At 34.9% G+C, this 22,140-nt stretch overlaps 2 protein-coding genes across 2 annotated transcripts; one reads left to right on the top strand and one right to left on the bottom strand.

The window, feature by feature from the left end:
• The first annotated feature begins 3,819 nt into the window (after positions 1-3,819).
• Positions 3,820-6,896, top strand: LOC110682057 (60S ribosomal protein L3). The gene is made up of 6 exons (XM_021858273.1): positions 3,820-3,913; positions 4,542-4,642; positions 5,132-5,242; positions 5,337-5,641; positions 5,878-6,287; positions 6,434-6,896. The coding sequence occupies exons 2-6, from the start codon at positions 4,558-4,560 to the stop codon at positions 6,690-6,692; spliced, it is 1,170 nt and encodes a 389-aa protein (XP_021713965.1). The 5' UTR covers positions 3,820-3,913; positions 4,542-4,557; the 3' UTR covers positions 6,693-6,896.
• A 10,385-nt stretch (positions 6,897-17,281) lies between these two features.
• LOC110682056 (ribonuclease P protein subunit p25-like protein) lies at positions 17,282-22,001 on the bottom strand. Its single transcript, XM_021858272.1, has 9 exons — positions 21,793-22,001; positions 21,483-21,630; positions 20,604-20,684; positions 20,242-20,330; positions 20,063-20,137; positions 19,235-19,296; positions 18,483-18,542; positions 18,124-18,309; positions 17,282-17,706 (listed from the first exon to the last, which is right to left on the bottom strand). Exons 2-9 carry the CDS (start codon positions 21,603-21,605, stop codon positions 17,630-17,632), a joined length of 753 nt encoding a protein of 250 aa, XP_021713964.1. The 5' UTR covers positions 21,606-21,630; positions 21,793-22,001; the 3' UTR covers positions 17,282-17,629.
• Positions 22,002-22,140: the final 139 nt, after the last annotated feature.

Below are 22,140 nucleotides of genomic sequence, written 5' to 3'. Positions count from 1 at the left end.
ACAAAATTAGTTAGGAATTGAAGTGTTTTTGTGATGATTTGAACTATATAATAGGCATGTAATGACTAATAATAATAACATTGGTGAAAAACATTTCTTGACCTGTATTAACCTGAAATAATGACCCTGACCGAAATGACTCGTGACCCGACCCGATTGACAGGTCTACACACAGTAATAAAATTATATTAGATTGTAAAGTATATTGTTTTAATTGATTAGAATACATTATAAATAATGGATGTGGTGCATTTTGAGCTAATTCCTTCGCTCCAAAAAAAATACTATGATACAAAAAATAATTTATATGATAATTTATGAGTGTTATATTTTTTTTAATAAAATTATAATTTAATTTATACATACGAAATATTGGTACTTTATCAAAAATAAAACTCTAATTAACAATTTTATCCTAAAATTCTATCCAAATTTGATTGAAAATAAAATTCTAAATTAACTTTTTTATCCTACAAATTGAATTCTATATAACTTAATCTTACGTGGCGCAACACTTGGCGAAAAGTTGGAACGCAAAGTGTTGCTATTTTGTAGCATGGCTAAAAGTTTAGCTTTATATATTAGTTATATGATGATTATTGATGTATGCAATGTACATATATATTAGCCAGCTTTAAAATATATATTAGCTAACTTTAAAAGGAATAAGCTAATCGCCCTTAAAAAAAACTTGAATACAATGTAAAGTCGATAAGTTGTGAATTTAATCCTAAATCAGCCACCGTGGAGAGTACAGAGTAGCCTTGTGTACAAATGTTGATCACCCTAGTCACGAAAGCGTACGTGTCCCTCCAGCCAATCTTTCGATCGAAGCACCCAGTAACCTTCGAGCAACCTGGAGACCAGACCTTGCTGCAGTAAACCCACACTACTTCCACCCTTCGGACTGTAAATTCAGTATTCAAAGGGAGAATATATTGTTGTCACGTTCTATTTTTTTTTTAAATAATAGAAAAATAGGTTAATTGATTGATTATTGTAAATTTTCAAGAACCTAAAGACTCAAAGATTGACTTAATCTATATTCTATATTCCCAATTTTGAACCTTGAGATTCAAACTTCTCCTTAAGTGGGCCAAAGTTTAATCTTGACTTGTTTGACAACTTCACATCATTAGTTGCTGAATTCTCAAACAACTTCACATCATTTGTTATATAAGTCTTTTTAGAATTGTGGCATTTAATTTAGGGTATACGTTTTAATTTGATTAGTCAATGAGGCATATATAAGGTCCTTAAGCTAGTATTCTAGAGTAACTAACTAAAGAGTATCTTCAACATCTCCCTAAGTAACTATATATATGGAATCTTCGTTGCTAGCAAATTGGTCAAAAGCGAGCTTAATTCAACATTATGACATTTATATGTTTGTTCCTTAACGTATTAGATGGGTATTTGGCTAATTATGTCGAGTATTGACTTGAAATAAGAAAAAAATAAAAAAACATAATTATGTTCAAATAGTGTAGATAGCAACTAGGTTGGTTAGGTTCTAGAGCTTGAGTCGGCATTAAAACAATTAGACATACAAGAGATCAAAACCTCTTCCAAATCAAGAAAATTAATAGAGGATTATCGATGTTAATGATTTTAGGTGGGTACTCCATACAACAATTTTATACATTGTATATCATAATGACCTAACAAATATTTTTAAGCATGACTGCTGTTGATTATGTGTAGGAACTAGGTAGGATTTAAGACCATGATGTTAGAGGAGTGACCAACTAGCATTACAGACAACATTATATGAACATGGATTGGTTGCCTCCCCTACTATCCCTCGAGTTTTCAACACCATATCCTGAAATCTCGATCCAAAAGTAGTATAATATGCGTTGAATTATGTATTTTGGCCCTGAAAAACAGTGTTAGTTCTTCTAAGATAGATTATGCATTGAGATGCTTCATGAGGTATTGGGCCCCGAGAAACACACTGGGTGCCCAGAATCATGTCAATATAAAATTCAATTTTATTTTATCTTCTTAACATGTGATAGGATAGAGAATAAGACACTTCCATGAACCACAAGATAATTCTCGCGTGGCCTCTTGGGTGGTTGGTATTAGGGGTGAGCATGTAACGGTTCGGGTACCCGATAACCAATATCACTAAAAGTGATATCCATAACCCAAACCGATAAGTTCGGGTACCCGGACTTCGGGTACTCGGATCGGAACGGTTATCGGGTACCCAATAAAGTATCCAATAATGATAATTAAACTTAAAAAATTAGTTATTATGATATTTTTTAAAACTAATTAACAACAATACCACATGATCTTGACCAAATTATTAATAACATTACTAATCATTGATATTATATAGTGATTATGAAGTAACGTAAGAGTTTAAATATTGAAAAAAATAGATTTAAGTAGGAAAAAAAAAACAAAATAATTACTTATCGGAACGGAACGGGTAACCATTAATTTTAAAATGATACCCAAAAACCATACCCGATAACAAATTATCGGAACGGGTACCCGAACCGTTATGGTTATCGGATCGGGTACCCTAATTTTTGGAACAGTAACGGAATGGGTTTTCGATTTTTCGGGTAGTTTTGCTTAGCCTTAGTTGGTATGATCCACTTTGCTTTTTAACTATTAATTTATCCGATTATGGACACACTCATATCAATTAACTCAAGACCACCATGGCCTTTACTAGATGGAGATCAAGTATAATTACAAAATTGTTATTTTTTATTACTAATATGGAACTCTAGGTGTGAATTTTCTTTACAAGAATGAGTTATAGATTCGCAAAATAATAAAACTTCACCAATCACCCGACTAAGCAATTCAAACCTGAATTCTACCCAAAATTACTTTATCCACACATTTGATATAAACGAATTAACCTAACAAATTGCTATTCATATAAACAATTGACATTAAATACTTCCTCCGTTCTATTATTATTGCAACAAGGAGGAAATTACGCATCCCAAACCACATTTTATATGCTAAATATCTATAATTGTGTAAGAGTAAAAATTATAAAAAGTTGATACTGTGAAAGTATTTTATGAGACAAATCCAATAAGATCTCACATGGCTATATTTTACTTAACGTATAAATCTATATTATAAGGTTAAACAAGAGTGATGAATAGTGCAAAAAGTCCATTGTTACAATATTAATAGAACGGAGGAAGTAGAATATAACTTGACACAAACCAAATTGCAATCTATAAAAACAAGTGAACAACTTTTCACCTGAACACGACCCAAATCCGAGCCAAAAGATTATGGCCATGTTTGGTAATTGGCTTTTTAATGGCTTTTTGGTTAGCTTTTGGCTTTTGGCTTTTTAAGGTGGTCAAACAACCAAAAAATGTGTTTGGTAATTGGCTTTTTAGTCAGCGAAAAAACTGGCTTTTAAGCCAAAATGAAAAAGCTGCTTTGAGTAGCTTTTTTGTTGGTTTTTGGCTTGTTGGCCCACAAATTATCTAATAAACAGCCAACAACCAACAATAAATTTACCAAACGTTTATATAAACAACCAATTTCAAAAGCCATTATAAACAGCCAAACATTCCAACTAGTCAAACAAGCCTAGTGAACCAGCCAACAGCCAACCGCCAACCGCCAACAACCATTTGCCAAACAAGGCCTATAGATTCCATTCGAAACTAACTTCAGAATTCAGATGATATTTTCAAGTTCTAAACACCCACTTGAGCCCAATAGCTATTACGAAGTCTCTCTCACCCAGCCCAATAAAATAGAATAAGTCCAGCCCATAAAAACGGAACCCTAAAAATGGTTTAGAGGCTTTCGCTCTATTTATCAGCCAAAAAATAATCACAGTATAAATTGCTCGCAACTAGGGTTTTAGCTGACCTCTCACTTATTTTGGTTTATCGCAGTCGCTGGGACTCAGGTTCTCTCTCTCTCTCTCATCTTCTCTCATTCGCACTTCTCTGAAATCTTTGTAATTTGCTTCTCTTCTTCGATTTAATTCATTCGATTCATGCTCTAATGAATGATTGATTGTTGCGTGTTCATTTCATCATCTGTTTCATTTTTATTTTTGATGCGTTTTTTGGTGAATGAAGTATTAATTTTATTGAGTTATTCATGGTTTTCTTGTTTTTAATGTTTTCATTTCTTCGAATTTGGATCTGTTTTTGTGCTTAGATTAGTGAGTTGTTTGATTATATGAAATCATTGTAATGTATGCGTTATTTATAATTCACTAAATTTGTAAGTGTAAATACTGTGAAATTTAGTATTAGATGAACATTGTTCTAATTTGAATATAAATGTGGTATTTTTATCATCTTAATTTGTGAGAATTTCTGATTAGTGTTTTGATATGAATGTTCCGCTTAATAAACCCTAATTGAATTTCTTTTGTGTTTGTATTTTATTAGAATCTTTTGATTTATGTATACTTCGCATATAATGATTAAAGAATAATTTTTTGAAGAACTTAAACACTTTTAATTATTACCCAGATTGTGGTTAGTGTTGTTTATCTGATTAATTTGTGATACATGTAAACGCAGGTAAGAAAAAAGTAAGATGTCTCACAGGAAGTTTGAGCACCCAAGACATGGTTCCCTTGGGTTTCTTCCCAGGAAGAGGGCAGCTCGCCACAGAGGAAAGGGTAAGAATTTATCCCGTTTACTCTGATATGTCAATTAGCTATAAATTATAACTAATAATTATTGTTTAAGCTCGGAATTGAATCGAATTGTATATTGAGTAATTATGCATAGTGTTATAGTGTTACATTTCATGTTAATATAACTAGTTAGTCTTATATTTGTCATATATTTACATGTTTAATGCATTGTATTGGAGTTGATTTATGAGTGATCGTGATTTTAGATTGAAAATTTTATTGATTGTATATCAACTAATTATGTACTGTGTTTTGATTAAGATAGTTTGTGTTCAATTAAATAAGTAATTAATCTTAATGTTCAACCATGGAAATGTATGTGTTTGCCTGAATTAGGCCTAAATCTGTGATTTATTTTGCTGTCTTATTTTTAATAAGCTTTGTTGTCGTGTGATTTGTATCAATTTTTTATTTTGGCCTGAATACTATGGAAGCTGACACTTTCTTGAACCCTTTTCATTTTATTTACAGTGAAGGCTTTCCCCAAGGATGATCCCAGTAAGCAACCACACCTAACTGCCTTCCTTGGCAACAAGGCTGGTATGACCCACATCGTAAGGGAGGTTGAGAAGCCAGGGTCAAGTACGTTATATGTTTATAATTATTTTGAATAACAGCAATTTTGTATAGTGATCTCTGTCTCTAATGTTGCTCCTTCGATTATTTTGTATTGTAGAGCTTCACAAGAAGGAGACCTGTGAGGCTGTAACAATTATTGAAACCCCTCCTTTGGTGGTCGTCGGTGTTGTGGGTTACGTCAAGACTCCTCGTGGTCTTCGTACATTGAACACTGTATGGGCCCAGCACTTGAGTGAGGAGCTCAGGAGAAGGTTCTACAAGAACTGGTCTAAGTCCAAGAAGAAGGCTTTTACCAAGTACTCTAGGAAATACGAGAGTGATGAGGGCAAGAAAGACATTCAATCCCAGCTTGAGAAATTGAAGAAGTATGCTAGTGTTATCAGAGTTTTGGCTCACAATCAGGTGAAAACATGCTCTCCATCTAGGAAATTACTTTTTAAATTTGAAGTGTGAAGACAGTTGCATTTATTTAGAAATGATACTTTTACTAGTTTCGTTGGAGAGTGAAAGCAGTTTTATTAATTCATATAATCATATTGTGGCCTATCCTTTGCAAATTTGGTTGTTTGTAACCTTATAGCCATTCGTATGTTGCGTGGTCCCCAGTAATTTAACTTTTGTTGATTTTGGACTTTCAGGTTAGGAAGATGAAGGGTTTGAAACAGAAGAAAGCCCATCTGATGGAAATTCAGGTTAATGGTGGTACCATTGCCCAAAAGGTTGACTATGCCTATGGCTTCTTTGAGAAGCAGATTCCAATTGATGCTGTGTTCCAAAAGGATGAGATGATTGACATCATTGGTGTCACCAAGGGTAAGGGTTATGAAGGTGTCGTCACTCGTTGGGGTGTTACTCGTCTTCCCCGTAAAACTCACAGGGGTCTGCGTAAGGTTGCTTGTATTGGTGCATGGCATCCTGCTAGGGTCTCATACACTGTCGCCAGGGCTGGTCAGAACGGTTACCATCACCGTACTGAAATGAACAAGAAAATCTACAAGCTCGGTAAGAGTGGTCAGGAGACTCACAATGCAATGACTGAGTATGACAGGTTAGTTTGTTACAATCTCATTTCAAGAAATCTTAGATTATTATACACTTCTGTTAATGAATTCATTTATCCACTATGTTGTCTGAATGGTATTTTGTTTCATTTCTTCATTCTGATGGTATCCTATCATTTATGTCATAAATCAGGACCGAGAAGGATATCACTCCAATGGGTGGTTTCCCTCATTACGGTATTGTGAAGGATGATTATATTTTGATTAAGGGCTGCTGTGTTGGTCCTAAGAAGAGAGTGGTGACCTTGAGGCAATCTCTCCAAAAGCAGACATCTCGTGTTGCCCTTGAGGAGGTCAAGCTCAAATTTATTGATACATCCTCCAAGTTTGGCCATGGTCGTTTCCAGACCACCAGTGAGAAGCAAAAGTTTTATGGTCGTCTTAAGGCTTAAGAAGTATTACAGTCAGTTGTTGCGGGCTTGTAGTTCTCCTTGTTAAGACTTCTCTTCACCCCCCTCCCTAAGTTAGTATTTTTGCAGAAAATTGATGAGTGAACTGTTGTCAGCTACATATTTCATTTTAAGGTTTTTTTCCTTGCTGTGGACATCTGAAATTTTGCTGTTAATTAATGGTTACTTTATAGTTGGTTTACTCTATATTTTGTTGTCATATGAGTACAAATTATATCGATTGCGTAATGAGGTTTTGGTTTTAATACGTTTGATGTTTTTTTCACCCATAACTCTAGATTAGGTATTGAAGTTTTGTTTGTTATTAAGTCAACAGTCAAGCTACAAGTCTTGTAGGTTTTCTGAGGAAAGATGGTCGAAATGCATTCAGCTCATTCTATTGTAGTCATAAAAAGCATAATCTTGCCGAGTAAAGTATTGTTTTATGGAAGCCAAATGTGAGGATACATCATATTCAACCCCGGACAATTTTTCTTAGGCTATGTAAAGTCCAAAATTGTTTTTATTGAATAAATTGAATTGAAAGAGTGGGGTGTTCCTCGGGATCATATAAGTTGAAAGCACAAGAGTTCTATCTATAGTCTATACGTTTGCTATTTCAAAATTGTGTTGCATTGTTAGTAAAGAGATAGCAATGGTTCTAATAATCACAAAGTTGCTAGCACCGAGGTCCTATTAGCGGACTTGTAATCATTCATCTTCATTTGTTTTGTTAAAGATTATCAAATTCTCTACTTATGATAGCATCAATATAAAACATATGTTGAGTAACAATGAGATCACCATAATTTGACAAAAAATTAGAAGGCTGGAACTCCTGAAAGGGTGAACTTATTGCCGTTCTTACTCTTGTCTTTAATCAGAGGGCGACGTGCTTAAAGGGTAATCAATGAGAACAAACCAACAATATCGGACAAGTTATAATTTTAAAGGCGATGGACTGTACAAGAAATCATAAATTTGAGTCAAGAACTAAACTATCCAGTGGTTCATTAGGTTGAAAACGAAGAAGTCTTTAAAGCTCATTACATGGATAATGAGTGTAGGTAGAGCTGTCAATTCGGGTAAACGGGTCGGGTTAGGGTTATGTAAGAGTGGGTCAGGTCAACTCGGGTCGGGTCAATTTGGATTAATTCCATAACATATGCGGGTCGGGTTGGGCTGGGTCATGCTTGAGTCGGGTCACGTCAGGTCATATTTCTTATCGGGTTTTGTCAGGTTAATAACAGATCGGGTTACATTTGGGTCGGGTGAACAATAGGTCGGGTTTAATTCGGGTTTTCACGGGTTATGGTAATTCTCGGATTCGAGTCGGGTTCGGTTAGAGTCAATAATTTGCGGGTTAGAATTAGGTCAGGCCATTCTCGGGTTTGAGTCGGGTTCGGTTGAAGTAAAAAATTTGCGGATTATAATCAGGTCGGGTCATTTTCAAGTCGGGTCATTTTCGGGTTCAAGTTGGATTCAGTTCAAGTCGATAATTTGCGTGTTATAATCAGGTTGGTCATTTCCATCGGGTCATTCTCGGATTCAAGTCGGGTTATGTTCAAGTCAATAATTTGCAGGTTACAATCCAGGCAGGTCCTTTTCAAGTCAGGTCATATTTGGTTTCAGCTAACTATAAATAGATGATTATCATTTTTATTAAGCTAATTATTTCCTTTGACTATAATATATATGACAATATACTAGGGAACTATAGTCCATAATTTAGGAAGATAATTATCTCCTTTGACCATATAACAAATATATATTATATTTAACTCTTAAAATTTAAAGATGATATTCCTTTCTTTTGCTGGCCTGGACCGACTTGGTCTCCCTAGACAAAATTCTTTGAAAAACAATAATAAGGTGGTCTAAATTGCATTTAAGGTGATTTAAAATCATGTTAGGAACAATTTGGGTTAAATTTAGGTCGGGTCAATTACAAGTTGTGTTAATTTCGAATCGGGTTAATAACATATCGGGTTGAATTTTTTGGTTGGGTAAGTAATAGGTCTGGTAAAATCCGGGTCAGGTCAATAACAAGTCGGGTTGAATCTTGAGCTGGTCAATAACAAGTCGGGTTGACTTCGGGCCGGGTTTGTAACAGGTTGGGTTAAATTCGTGTCAGGTTAGGAACAGGGCGAGCTGAATTCAGGTCAGGTTATTAAAAGTTTGGTTAAATTCGGGTTTTGATGGGTGAAAACGGGTTAGGATCAATTTCGGTTCAAGTCGGGTCCAGTGTAAGTTAATTAAATTGGTCGTTGTAAATCGGTAAATCGGTGCAAGTTGTAAACCGGCAAATTGGTCGTTTAACATAAAATTGGATGGCTCCACACATCCAATTGGACTCTCGTAGGGTATTAAGGACCATGATAAATATTTCGGCAATTTTTTTTTGGGGCAAAAAAAAGTAAAAAAATTCCAAAATTGAAGGCAAATATCCACGTATTTTGTGAAATTTTGGAAGTTTCGGGGCCCGGTGTCAAAAAGTCTTGAAATTCTATGGGATACATCTTGGGGTCATATAATGCCGTTTGGAACCATATATGATCACTAGTTTTTGTCATAAATGTTCGTGGTAGGCTTGAATAAATTAAATCGATGTAAGTTGAAAACAGGTAAATTGGTCGTTTAACATCAAATTGGATGGTTCCACACACCCAATTGGACTCCCGGAATGTATTAGGGACCATGGTAAACATTTCAGCAAAATTTATTTCTAGGCGATAAAAAGTCAAAAAATGCCAAAATTTAAGGCTAATATCTACGTTTTTTGAAAAAATTTGGAGGTTTCAAGGCCCATTGTAGAAAAATCTTGATATTTTAGGGGATACATCTCAAGGTTATATAATTCTGTTAGAAACCATATATGATCATTTAAATTTTCAAAAATGTTCGTAGTGTGCATGAAATAATGAAATACGAGTAAGTTGTAAACCGATAAATTGGTCATTTAAAGGCAAATTGGATGGTTCCACCAACCCAATTGGACTCCCGTAGAATATTAGGGACTATGGTAAATATTTCGACAATTTTTATTTCCGAACGAAAAAAAGTCAAAAAATTTAAAAATTGAAGGCTAATATGCACGTTTTGAGAAATTTTGAAGTCTTCGGGCCCGATGTGTAACGTCTTGAAATTATAGGGAATACATCCTGTGGTCATATAATGTCGTTTGAAATCATATATGATTTTTATTTGTTGTCATAAATGTTCGTGGTAGGCTTGAATTAATGAAATCGGTGGAAGTTGTAATCAGGTAAATTGGCCGTTTAACAGCAAGTTGGATGGTTCAACACACCCAATTGGAATATCGGAATGTGTTAGGGACCATGGTAAACATTTCAGTAATTTTTATTTCCAGGCGAAAAAATAATAAAAAAATTCCAAAATTGAAGACTAATATCCACGTTTTTTGAAAATTTTTGAAGGTTTCGGGGTCTAGTGTAGAAAAGTCTTTATATTTTAGGGGATACATGTTTGGGGTTATATAATGCAATTTGGAACAATATTGATCATTATAAATTGTCATAAATGTTCATGGCAGGTTTGATTTAATGAAATCGGTGCAAGTTATAAGCTGGTAAATAGGCCGTTTAAAGGAAAATTGTATGAATCCCCCTACTCAATTGGACTTTAGAAAGTTATTTGAGACCGTGGTAAACATTTCGACAACTATTATTTTCGGTCAAAAAAAGTCTTTAAAATCCAAAAATAAAGGCTAATATTCACGCTTTTTGATAAATTTTGGAGGTTTCGGGGCCCGGTATCGAAAAGCCTTGAGATTCTAGGGTATACATTTCGGGGTCATATAATGTCGTTTGGAACCATATATGATCATTATATGTGTTCATAAATGTTCGTGGTAGGTTTGAGTAAATGAAATCGGTACAATTTGTAAACCGTTAAATTGGTCGTTTTAAGACAAATTGGATGGTTCCACCCTGCCAATTGGACTTCCGGAGGGTATTAGGGACCATGGTAAACATTTCGGTAATTTTTGTTTCCGAGTGAAAAAAAGTCAAAAAATTCCAAAATTGAAGACTAATACCAACACTTTTTGAGAAATTATGAAGGTAAGAGTGGGTCGGGTAAATTCGGATTAATTCCATAACCTGTGCGGGTCGGGTTTTGGATGGGTCACGTCGGGTCATATTTCTTATCGGATTTTAGTCAGGTTTAGGTCGGGTTAATAACTGGTCGAGTTACATTCGGGTCGGGTGAACAATAGGTCGGGTTTAATTCGGGTTTTCACGGGTTAAAATGGGTTAGGGTAATTCTCGGGTTTGAGTCGGGTTCGGTTCAAGTTAATAATTTTCTGGTTATAATCAAGTGGGGTCATCCTGGGGTTTAAGTCGGGTTCGGTTCAAGTCAATAATTTGCAGGTTATAATCAGGTCGGGTCATTTTCGGGTTCAAATCGGGTTCGGTTCAAGTCAATAATTGCGGGTTATAATCAAGTTGGGTCATTTTCAAGTCGGGTCATTCTCGGATTCAAGTCGGGTTATATTCAAGTCAATAATTTGCAGGTTACAATCAAATCGGGTCATTTCCAAGTCAGGTCATATTCGGGTTGAACAAACTATAAATGGATAATTAACATTTTTATCAAGCTAATTATTTCCTTTGACTATAATATATATGAAAACATACTAGGGAAATATAGTTTATAATTTAGGAAGATAATTACCTCCTTTGACCATACAACAAATATATACTATATTTAACTCATAAATTTGAGGATGATGCTCCTTTCTTTTACTGGCCTGGACCGACTTGGTATCCATATACAAAATGCTTTGATCAACAATAATAAGGTGGTCTAAATTGCATTTAAGTAGATTTGAAATCGGTTCAGAAACAATGGAGGTTGAATTTAGGTCAGGTCAATAACAAGTCGTGTTGATTTCGAGTCGGGTTAGTGACAGATCGGGTTGAATTTTTGGGTCGGGTTAGTAATAGGTCTGGTAAAATTCGGGTCTGGTCAATAACAAGTTGGGTTGAATTTGGGTCAGGTCAATAACAAGTCGGGTTGATTTCGAGTCGGGTTTGTAACAGATTGGGTTAAATTCAGGTCGTGTTAGGAACTGGTCGGGCTGAATTTAGGTCAGGTTAGTAACAAGTCGAGTTAAATTCGCGTTTTGACGGGCTAAAACGGATTTTGATCAATTTCGGTTCATGTCGGGTTTGGTTAAGTCAATAATTTACGGGTTACATTCGGGTCGGGTCATCTCCAGGTCAGTTCATGTTCGTGTTCGGTTCTCACATAATCGGGTCAACTCAGGTTGAGGGTTCGTTTCAGGTCGGGTCAGGTTGGGTTTGGGTCACCATTTTTTCGGGTTTAGATGGGCCGTTTAATAATCGGATTTGAGTCGCTATTTTGAGTCGGGTCAACTTTTGACAGTTCTAAGTGTTGGAATCATGTTCTAATTTTGTAACTGAAGTGACCATCATGGGTTGCTTAGAGCAGGGAAACTTTGTTGTAATGCTATAAAAAATTCTGGCATCAATGAATTTTGCTAGCCTTTTCCAACTTATCGAGACTTGTCATAATTTATTCATACAACAACTTGACTCCAGTTACAGCTAGCAAAAGTTGACCCGACACAAAATAACGACTCAAACCCGATTATTATCTGACCCATCTGACCCAATTTACTGATATACAACTTGCGCCGATTTCATTAACTCAAGCCTACCACGAACATTTATGACAACAAATAATGATCATATATGGGTCCAAAAGGCAAAAGGCATTATATGACCACAAAATGTATTCATTATAATTTCAAGACGTTTAGACACTGGGCCCCAAAGACTCCAAAATTTCTTAAAAAACGTGGATTCAATTTTTGAATTTTTTTGACTTTTTTTCGCCCGAAAATAAAAATTGCCGAAAAGTTTACCATGGTCCCTAATACCCTCCAGGAGTTCAATTGGGTAGGTGGAACCAATCAATTTTCCTTTGAACGACCAATTTACCGATTTACAACTTCCATCGATTTCATTAATTCAAGCCTACCACGAATATAATATTATGACAACATATAGTGATTATATATGGTTCCAAACGGCATAATATGACCCCGAGATGTATCCCCTAATATCTCGAGTCTTTTCGTCAACGGGCCCCGAAACCTCCAAAATTTCTTAAAAAGCGTGGAAATTAGCCTTCAATTTTGGAATTTTTTGACTTTTTTGTCACCACTAAATAAAAAGTGACGAAATGTTTACCAAGGTCCTTAATACCCTCCGAGAGTCCAATTGGGTAGGTGTAACCATCCAATTTGCCTTTAAACGACCAATTTACCGGTTTATAACTTGCACCGATTTCATTAACTCAAGCCTATCACGAAAATTTATGACTACAAATTATATTATATATGGTTCCAAACGGAATTAAATGACCCCAAAATATATCCCCTAAAATTTTAAGATTTTTCGACATTGGGCCCCGAAACCTCCATTTTTTTTTTTTTAAAAACGTGGATATTATTAGTCTTCAATTTTGGACTTTTTCTAATTTTTTTCGCCCGGAAATAATAATTGCCGAAATGTTTACCATGGTCCCTAATACCCTCAAGGAGTACAATTGGGTAGGTGGAACCAACCAATATGCCTTTAAACGGCCAATTTATCGATTTACAACTTGCACCGATTTCATTAATTCAAGCCTACCACAAACATTTACAACAACATATAATGATTATATATGGTTCCAAACGACAAAATATGACCCCAAGATATATCTCGTAATATCTCGAGTCTTTTTGTCAACGGGTCCCGAAACCTCCAAAATTTATCAAAAAGCGTGGATATTAGCCTTCAATTTTGGAATATTTTGATTTTTTTTCGCCTGAAAATAAAAATTGACGAAATATTTACCATGGTCCTTAATACCCTCCGTGAGTCCAATTGAGTGGGTGGAACCATACAATTTGCCTTTAAACGACCAATTTACCGGTTTACAAATTGCACCGATTTCATTAACTCAAGCCTACCACGAAAATTTATGACAACAAATAATATTATTTATGGATCCAAACGGCATTACATGACCCCAAGATATATCCCCTAGAATTTCAAAACTTTTCGACACCGGGCCCCGAAACCTAAAAAATTTTTCAAAAATTTTGTATATATTACCTTCTATTTTGGAATTTTTTGACTTTTTTTCGCCCGGAAATAAAAATTGCCGAAATGTTTACCATGGTCCATAGTACCCTCTGGGAGTCTAATTGGGTGGATGGAACCATCCAATTTGCCTTTAAACGGCCAATTTATCGGTATACAAGTAATACAAATTGCACCGATTTCATTAACTAAAGTCTACCACGAACATTTATGACAATAAATAATGATCATATATGGTTCCAAACGACATTATATGACCACGAGATGTATTCACTATAATTTCAAGACTTTTAGACATTGGGCCCTGAAGACTCCAAATTTTTTCAAAAAACGTGGGTATTAGCCTTCAATTTTTGAATTTTTTGACTTTTTTTTCGCCCGAAAATTAAAATTGTCGAAATGTTTACTATTCTCCCTAATTCTCTCTAGGAGTCCAATTGGATGGGTGGAACCATCCAATTTTCCTTTAAACGACCAATTTACCGGTTTACAAATTGCACCGATTTCATTAACTCAAGCCTACCACGAACATTTATGACAACAAATAATGATCTTATATGGGTCCGAACGAAATTTTATGACCACGAGATGTATTCCCTATATTTTCAAGACGTTTAGATACTGGGCCCCGAAAACTCCAAAATTTTTAAAAAAACGCGCATATTAGCCTTCAATTTTTGAATTTTTTGACTTTTTTTTCACCCAAAATTAAAAATTGTCAAAATGTTTACCACTGTCCCTAATTCTCCCCAGGATCCCAATTGGGTGGGTGGAACCATACAATTTTCTTTTAAAAGACCAATTTACCGATTTACAAATTGCACCGATTCCATTAACTCAAACCTACAACGAACATTTATGACAACAAATAATGATCATATATGGGTCCAAACGACATTATATGACCACGAGATATATTCCCAATCATTTCAAGACGTTTAGACACTGGGCTCCGAAAACTCTAAAATTTCTCAAAAAACGTGCATATTAGCCTTCAATTTTTGAATTTTTTGACTTTATTTCGCCCGGAAAAAAAGTTTTCAAAATGTTTACTATGGTCTCTAATACCCTCTAGGAGTCCAATTGGGTAGGTGGAACCAACTAATTTTCCTTTAAACGACTAATTTATCGATTTACAACTTGCACCGATTTCATTAATTCAAGCTTACCACGAACATTTATGACAACATATAATGATAATATATGGATTCTAACGGCATTATATGACCCCGAGAAGTATCCCCTAATATCTCGAGTCTTTTCGAGAAGTACCCCGAAACCTCCAAAATTTCTCGAAAATTGTGGATAATTAGCTTTCAGTTTTGAAACGTTTTTACTTTTTTCGCCTGGAAATAAAAATTGCCGAATTGTTCACCATGGTCCTTAATACCTTCTGGGAGTCCAATTGGGTGGAAGGAACCATCCAATTTCCCTTTAAACGGCCAATTTACCGGCATACAACTTGCACCGATTTCATTAACTCAAGCCTACCACGAACATTTATGATAACAAATAATAATCATATATGGTTCCAAATGAAATTTTATGACCCTAATATGTATTCCCTAGATACTCAAGAATTTTCGATACTGGGCCCCGAAACTTTTAAAATTTCTCAAAACCGTGAATAGAGTAGTCTTTGTTTTTTGAATTTTTTAGACTTTTTTCGCCCGAAAATAATAATTGCCGAAATGTTTAACATGGTCCCTAATATCCTTCGGGAGTCCAATTGGGTGGGTAGAACCATCCAATTTGCCTTTAAACGACCTGTTTACCGAATTATAATTTGCACCGATCTCATTAAATCAAACCTACCACGAATATTTATGACAACATATAATGATCATATATGGTTCCAAACGTCATTATATGACCCCGAGATGTATTCCCTAAAATCTCAAGACTTTTCGACACCGTGCCCTGAAACCTCCAAAATTTCTCAAAAAGCGTTGATATAAGCCTTCCATTTTGGAATTTTTGATTTTTATTCGCCTGGAAATAAAAATTGCCGAAATTTTTACCATGGTCCCTAATACCCTCCGGGAGTCCAATTGGGTGGGTTAAACTATCCAATTTGCCTTTAAATGGTCAATTTACATGTTTACAACTTGCACCTATTTCATTATGTGTAGCTTACCACGACCCAAAAATTCAACCCGATCTGTTAATAACCCGACTCGAAATTAACAAGACTTGTTATTGACCCGACCTAAATTCAACTCAAATTGTTCTTGACCCGATTTCAAATCACCTTAAATGCAATTTAGACCACCTTATTATTGTTGATCAAAGCATTTTGTCTAGGGAGACCAAATCGGTCCAGGCAAGCAAAAAAAAAGGAGCATCATCCTCAAATTTAAGATTTAAATATAGTATATTTTTGTTGTATGGTCAAAGGAGATAATTATCTTTATAAATTATAGACTTTAGTTCTCTAGTATATTGTCATATATATTATAGCCAAAGAAAATAATTAACTTGATAAAAATGATAATTATCTATTTATAATTAGTTGAACCCGAATATGATCTGACTTGGAAATGACGTGACCTGATTGTAACTTGCAAATTATTGACTTGGACATAACCCGACTTGAATCAGAGAATGACTCGACTTGGAATTGACCCAACCTGATTATAACCCGCAAATTATTGACTTGAACTGAACCGGACTTGAACCCGAGAATGACCCGACTTAAAAATGACCCGACTTGATTATAATCCGCAAATTATTAACTTCAACCAAACCCGACTCAAACCCGAGAATAACCCGACCTGATTCAAACGCGCAAGTTATTGACTTGAACCAAACCCGACTCGAATCCGAGAATTACCCTAACCCGTTTTAACCCGTGAAAACCCGAATTAAACCCGACCTATTGTTCACCCGATCCGAATGTAACCCGACCTTAACCCGATAAGAAGTATGACCCGACTCAAGCATAACCAAACCCACATAGATTATTGAATTAATCCGAATTGACCCGACCCGAGTTGACCCGACCCACTCTTACCCGACCCAAACCCGACCCGTTTACCCAAATTGACAGCTCTAACTCCAGTGTATGAAAAGTAGATTGTAAAGTTTGCCAGGGAAACATAAACACATATTTCAATTATGCAAGAGATAAAGTACATAATTGGAATTGAATTTACTATGAAGTAATTAGTCCTTTGCACAGTTCTTATTACCAAAGAACAATAATCACACTAATCAGACATTAGGCAATTAGGCATGGTGTGAAAAAAAGAAAACGATATCAAGCTTTCATTTTACAATCTATCAGCCAAGCAACTTGTACTATCAATATTAACATATTTTTTTCAAGCTAGAACTCCTTCCGGTTCCAGGGGTTGAGATCATAATTATAAAACAACACTGGTCTGTGTAATCATTTTGATACAGCTCTGTTCAGCTAACAATGTAGTCTCTGCATGGTCTAAAGATAAAACGTTACCAAAACGATGCCCCTTTGAGGGCATTAAGATTTAAAACATGAAGTATTAAGAATAAAAGAATGTACTGCTCTATTATTATAACTATATGAGAAAGAAAAATAAAATGTTACAACCTTTCTTTGGGTGTTTGAAGATGGGGGAGAAAAAAAATCTGTCAGCAACAAATAATAAACCTAATTCTGTAACCTACAAAAACACAGCTGCATGCCGGTGGCAGCAGCACTATCCACATCTTTAAAACAGATGAAAATGCCCATGATTAGCAACCAACACAACACAAGAGAGCAGGCATCCAATATCATGTTTTTCCAACTGCAAACCAAATGTTATACCTCAGCAAAGGTCAAGCAGCTGCCATTTGAGGTGGCCCTTCGGCCCTGGAACCACGTCCACGAGCCCATCCTCTACCACGCCCACGACCTACAAAAACAGAGAGTCAGCAGAAAATCCAATCAAGAGTACTGAGGAAGAAAGAATTTCACCCAATTAATGACAGTCAAATTAGGTCTGTACAGAAAGCCCAAGGAGAAAAAACATTTATAAAAGGAAACTAGGAAAGACTTATCACGGAATACCCAGAGAAAGCAACACCCTCAGAAAGGGCAAGGGGTTTGGGATGAGGTGAGGGAGGGAAGAAATCTCTATCTTGCACATATTTTAAACTTTGAATTCAGTTTCAAACCATATTAAAGCGGAAATGAAAGGGGGAAATCACTGTAGTAGGCCATTACAATAGGGAGCAATGATAAACGACGACATAAAGAGTTTAAGTTCAAGGTTGAAGAATGACAATATTAGTTGGACGTTATATGGCTAAACTAAAAAAAAATAGCTTACCACGTCCACGAGTAACTGGCACTTCCCCTTCACCATTGTCATAATACCCACCAGATCCTTGGGCATAATAACCTCTTCCTCGCCCCCTAAAATTCTGACTTCTGCCACGACCTCGACCTCTGCCACCATATCCACGGCCACCATAGTAACCACCTCCATCATAATCCCCCGGTCCATTGTACATTCCTGTAGAGAACATAACTTTCCAGTTTAGTAAATTCATAAACCCAAGAAATGGTGAAGACTTAATCAAGAAACCTCATATTGGACTTTAGGTAGAGAATCCAATAGATAATAATAACTCATAATAAAGGCATAAATAAAACAAAGCAAGCAAAAATGATAGATATTTAAAGTACCTCTCCCCCTGCCTCTATTTCGGCCACCACGTCCCCTACCTCTTACATCAGGTGAACCCTCTGTTGCAGGAGCAAAACTACATCAGATTAATGAAGATGATTCCAAGATTTCCAACAAAACATTCAATTATGTCTCAATTTAATCCATAAAGGTGCAAACACTTAAAATTTCCGGTAATCATAGGTCAAATTCATGATTATGAATTTTGATCAATGAAACTAGACTACTCAATGTGAAAAAGAATTACTTTTAGCAATGATGAGAAAAATTATTTAAAACATAGAGCGGACCACCCAATCGGGAAATTCCCTGTTTCTCACTGTGAGAAACAAGTTTTGTTTCTCATGGGGGTAGAACCGACATTCCACCTAATATAATTCATTTGCTGGATGTGTGATGTGGCCTCATTATTCTTATGCGTTTTACTTGGTTTGCCAGCTGTATTACTTGTCTGTATCTCGTATTGACGCCGTTAAACATCAACGTTTATAGATTAAAAAAACAACTTGAATCCTGGGCGAAACACTCAAGTCGAAGAAGGCAACGGGTTATGGGTTTTCAACTCGAAGTCATTTATACATGAACAGGGCCAACATCTTTATGAAGTTAAACTTGACATTTCTTTTAAGTCTATTGCAAAGTGACCTTAACTCAATTTTATTACAAAGGAACCTAACAAAAATAAAATAAAAAAAAAACTCACGTAATCTAGTAGAAAGCATCTTTTTATAAGCACTAGTAAAAGTCTCACCTCCTTCATTTTCAAAATTATTTGATGGCCTCACTTGATCTTCAGGGATAGGTGGCTGATACCTAAAACAAAAAGAGACAGAAGAATATATATAATGAGCAAAATGCGATTGAAAAATTTCATTTGATTACCTCATGAATTAAGGTTGTTTTATATAACCTCAGCACAAAAGAACTACAAAGAATTAAAATTCAACTTCTCAGCTACTACTATATCAAATTTCACAAATTCACAATGGTGAATGGCCAAGAATTCAGTTATAAATCACAAGTTATGTAAGAATTTCTAAGACAACAAAGATGAAAACAAAGCCTGACCACCCTCAAGTTGAAATTCTGGCTTCTTGATATACAATATGATAGGGTTATACAAGGACATCCAGGATCCAAATTCACCACCCACAATGCATGTATTAGCTGTTATAGTGATGAGATAGTACAAGCAAAAATATCAGGCTTTGGCATGACATAACATTTTATTAACTCACAACCTAGTGATAGTAGTCTATTATTTATAGTCTCCTACATGTAGGAGACTATTAATTTAAGAATCCTACATAAGGAGATTGTAGTAAGGATAAAAATATACTCCTGTCAATGGTAAAGGGAACATTTCCCACAGAGAAAAATCTCTTGTTTGAAAACAAGGAATAGGCTATTAGTTGTCAAATTCTATTTCATAAATTATTTTTTGGTCACAAAATCACAAGTAATGCTTATATTGTATAGCATAAATTGAGGTTTTAGGGAATGATAAACTGTTCAGAATTTCAGAGTTCAGCCTATTATATACAGAGTGTTATTCAATCTAATAGTGTAATAGTCTTACCCAGTAGATGATATGTTCAGCTCTTTCTTAGACAATGTGATTGTGATCATGGAGACATGACGTGTAGTTTCAATGCTGTAACAAAGAAGAAAAGCAGAAAATTACTTGGGATGATAAGCAATAAATATTAGCGCATCAGTACACTGGTTCAAAAACCTAAATACAAGGTTAGTTCATACGGTTGAAGGCCTTCTTCTAATGGCTCCCAATTGTCAGTAATATCAGTTGATCCAATGGATGTATTCTGGTGGAGTCCCACAATCCTTCTCTGGTACCAAATTGAAACCATAGAAAATTCTTACCAAACAAGCACTCATACAGTATAAAACAGGTAGATTGGTAGTAGCAAGTATTAAGGGTGGTAACAATTATATAATTTTGCACAAAAAGTTAAGTAGTTGGCGAGACAGTGACACTAAGTACAACTTCATTAGTTTATATTATATTGCATTGTACAGTACACACATCGATATCACTTTGTATAATTTTTCACGAAATTCCCAAATAATTACCAATAATAAAACTTAAAAAGCCAATATACCTTAATTAGTTCAGCAATCATCACAGTCTTGTTGATTGCTCTACCCATTGCTTTGAGTGCAACTTCATCTGAACCTTTCTCCTAATCGACAGGAACAAGCCCCAGTGAATCACAAATTCGCAACACAAATAAGCAAACATAAACATATGATCAATAAAGAAACCATGATGAAAAATGGTTAAGATAGTAAACAACAGTATGTTAAGAAGAATTTCGTACCCCTAAACTTAGAGATGATATGGATCAATAATATTTGTTGATTTTAATTATTAACATATAGCTAAGAGCCTTAGATTAGTGGAAATATAAACTGGAGTTACAAAAATATCAATCATTTTTAATCAAGTATTTGCTAATTGGCCACACAAATTAAGACTTGCCTTCAAATTATTATAAAGTTGATCTTTTTTCAGATGATCTTATAAGATTAATGTACTTTGAAACCTATGTCCAATCGAACAATCTGCCTAGGTTCATGATTTTGAACTTCAACTACAAAAAATAACCGAAATCTTGTCGAAAATCAATTGAAAGAAAAATCAACAATAACATATTTACATTTCATGTTACTTTTTCAAAAAAATGTCAAAACTTTAAGCTTCCTTCCATACACATTTTAGCTAGCAAATACTCAAAAAAATGCTCCAAAATCAATAAATTACACACAATTTTAATGTATAATCAACAACATAATCATCTATAAAATGCATCCAATTAGACAATCAATACCTAAAATTGAAATAATCCCAACAATATTTAGGCAATCCAAATTTAAAAAACAAAAACAATTCCATACAAATTTAATCAAAACCTAATTTTTTTACAAAATGCAAACATAAATGGCGAAAAAACAGAGGAGAGAGAAAATGAAAAAAAAACCTGGAGAAGAGTGGTGGCATAGGTAATGTAATTACGCATACGACCTTGAGTAGTAATCCTAATTTCATTCTCATTAATCGGAGTTTCTGCTTTAGGTTTTTCTACTCTTGTATACCTATCCATCACCACCACCTTCGTCAATTTTTCTCTGGAAAAAAACAAGAAAAATTACACCAAAAAATCACAAATTAAAATCTCAACAATAATATTATTAATCACAATATTAAACAACATGAATTCCAGAAAAAAGATAGAGTCAAAGAAGAAAAATTCTAGGGTTCAAAAGAGGAAAAAAGAGTTAGAGGAGTACCACTAATAATTTGTAATCTAAAATTTGCAGAATTAAGGAAGATTAGAGGTTTGATTAATTCGGCAAATAATGGAAAATTTGAAGGTCGAAAATTGCGGAGAAGAAAGTACGTGTGAGAGTGTTATAGTTGCTACAACTAAATAAGAGGATTACGAATCAGTCTTATCGCCAGAATTACCGGATTTTTTTTTTTTTGTTATTTATTTTAGGGATTTTATTTATTATTGTGGATGTTTTTGGATAATTTACTGGATCTTGTGTTGGCTATATTAAGAAGGGGTGTTTCAGGGTTTGTGTTTCCCTTTTGGGCATATATTCTCTATCCGTCGTATAAAGATATTTTCGTGT

Source organism: Chenopodium quinoa, unplaced genomic scaffold (genome assembly GCF_001683475.1).
Source record: "Chenopodium quinoa cultivar QQ74 unplaced genomic scaffold, ASM168347v1, whole genome shotgun sequence".
NCBI lineage: Eukaryota > Viridiplantae > Streptophyta > Magnoliopsida > Caryophyllales > Amaranthaceae > Chenopodium > Chenopodium quinoa.
This window is presented reverse-complemented; position numbering and strand designations above follow the sequence as displayed.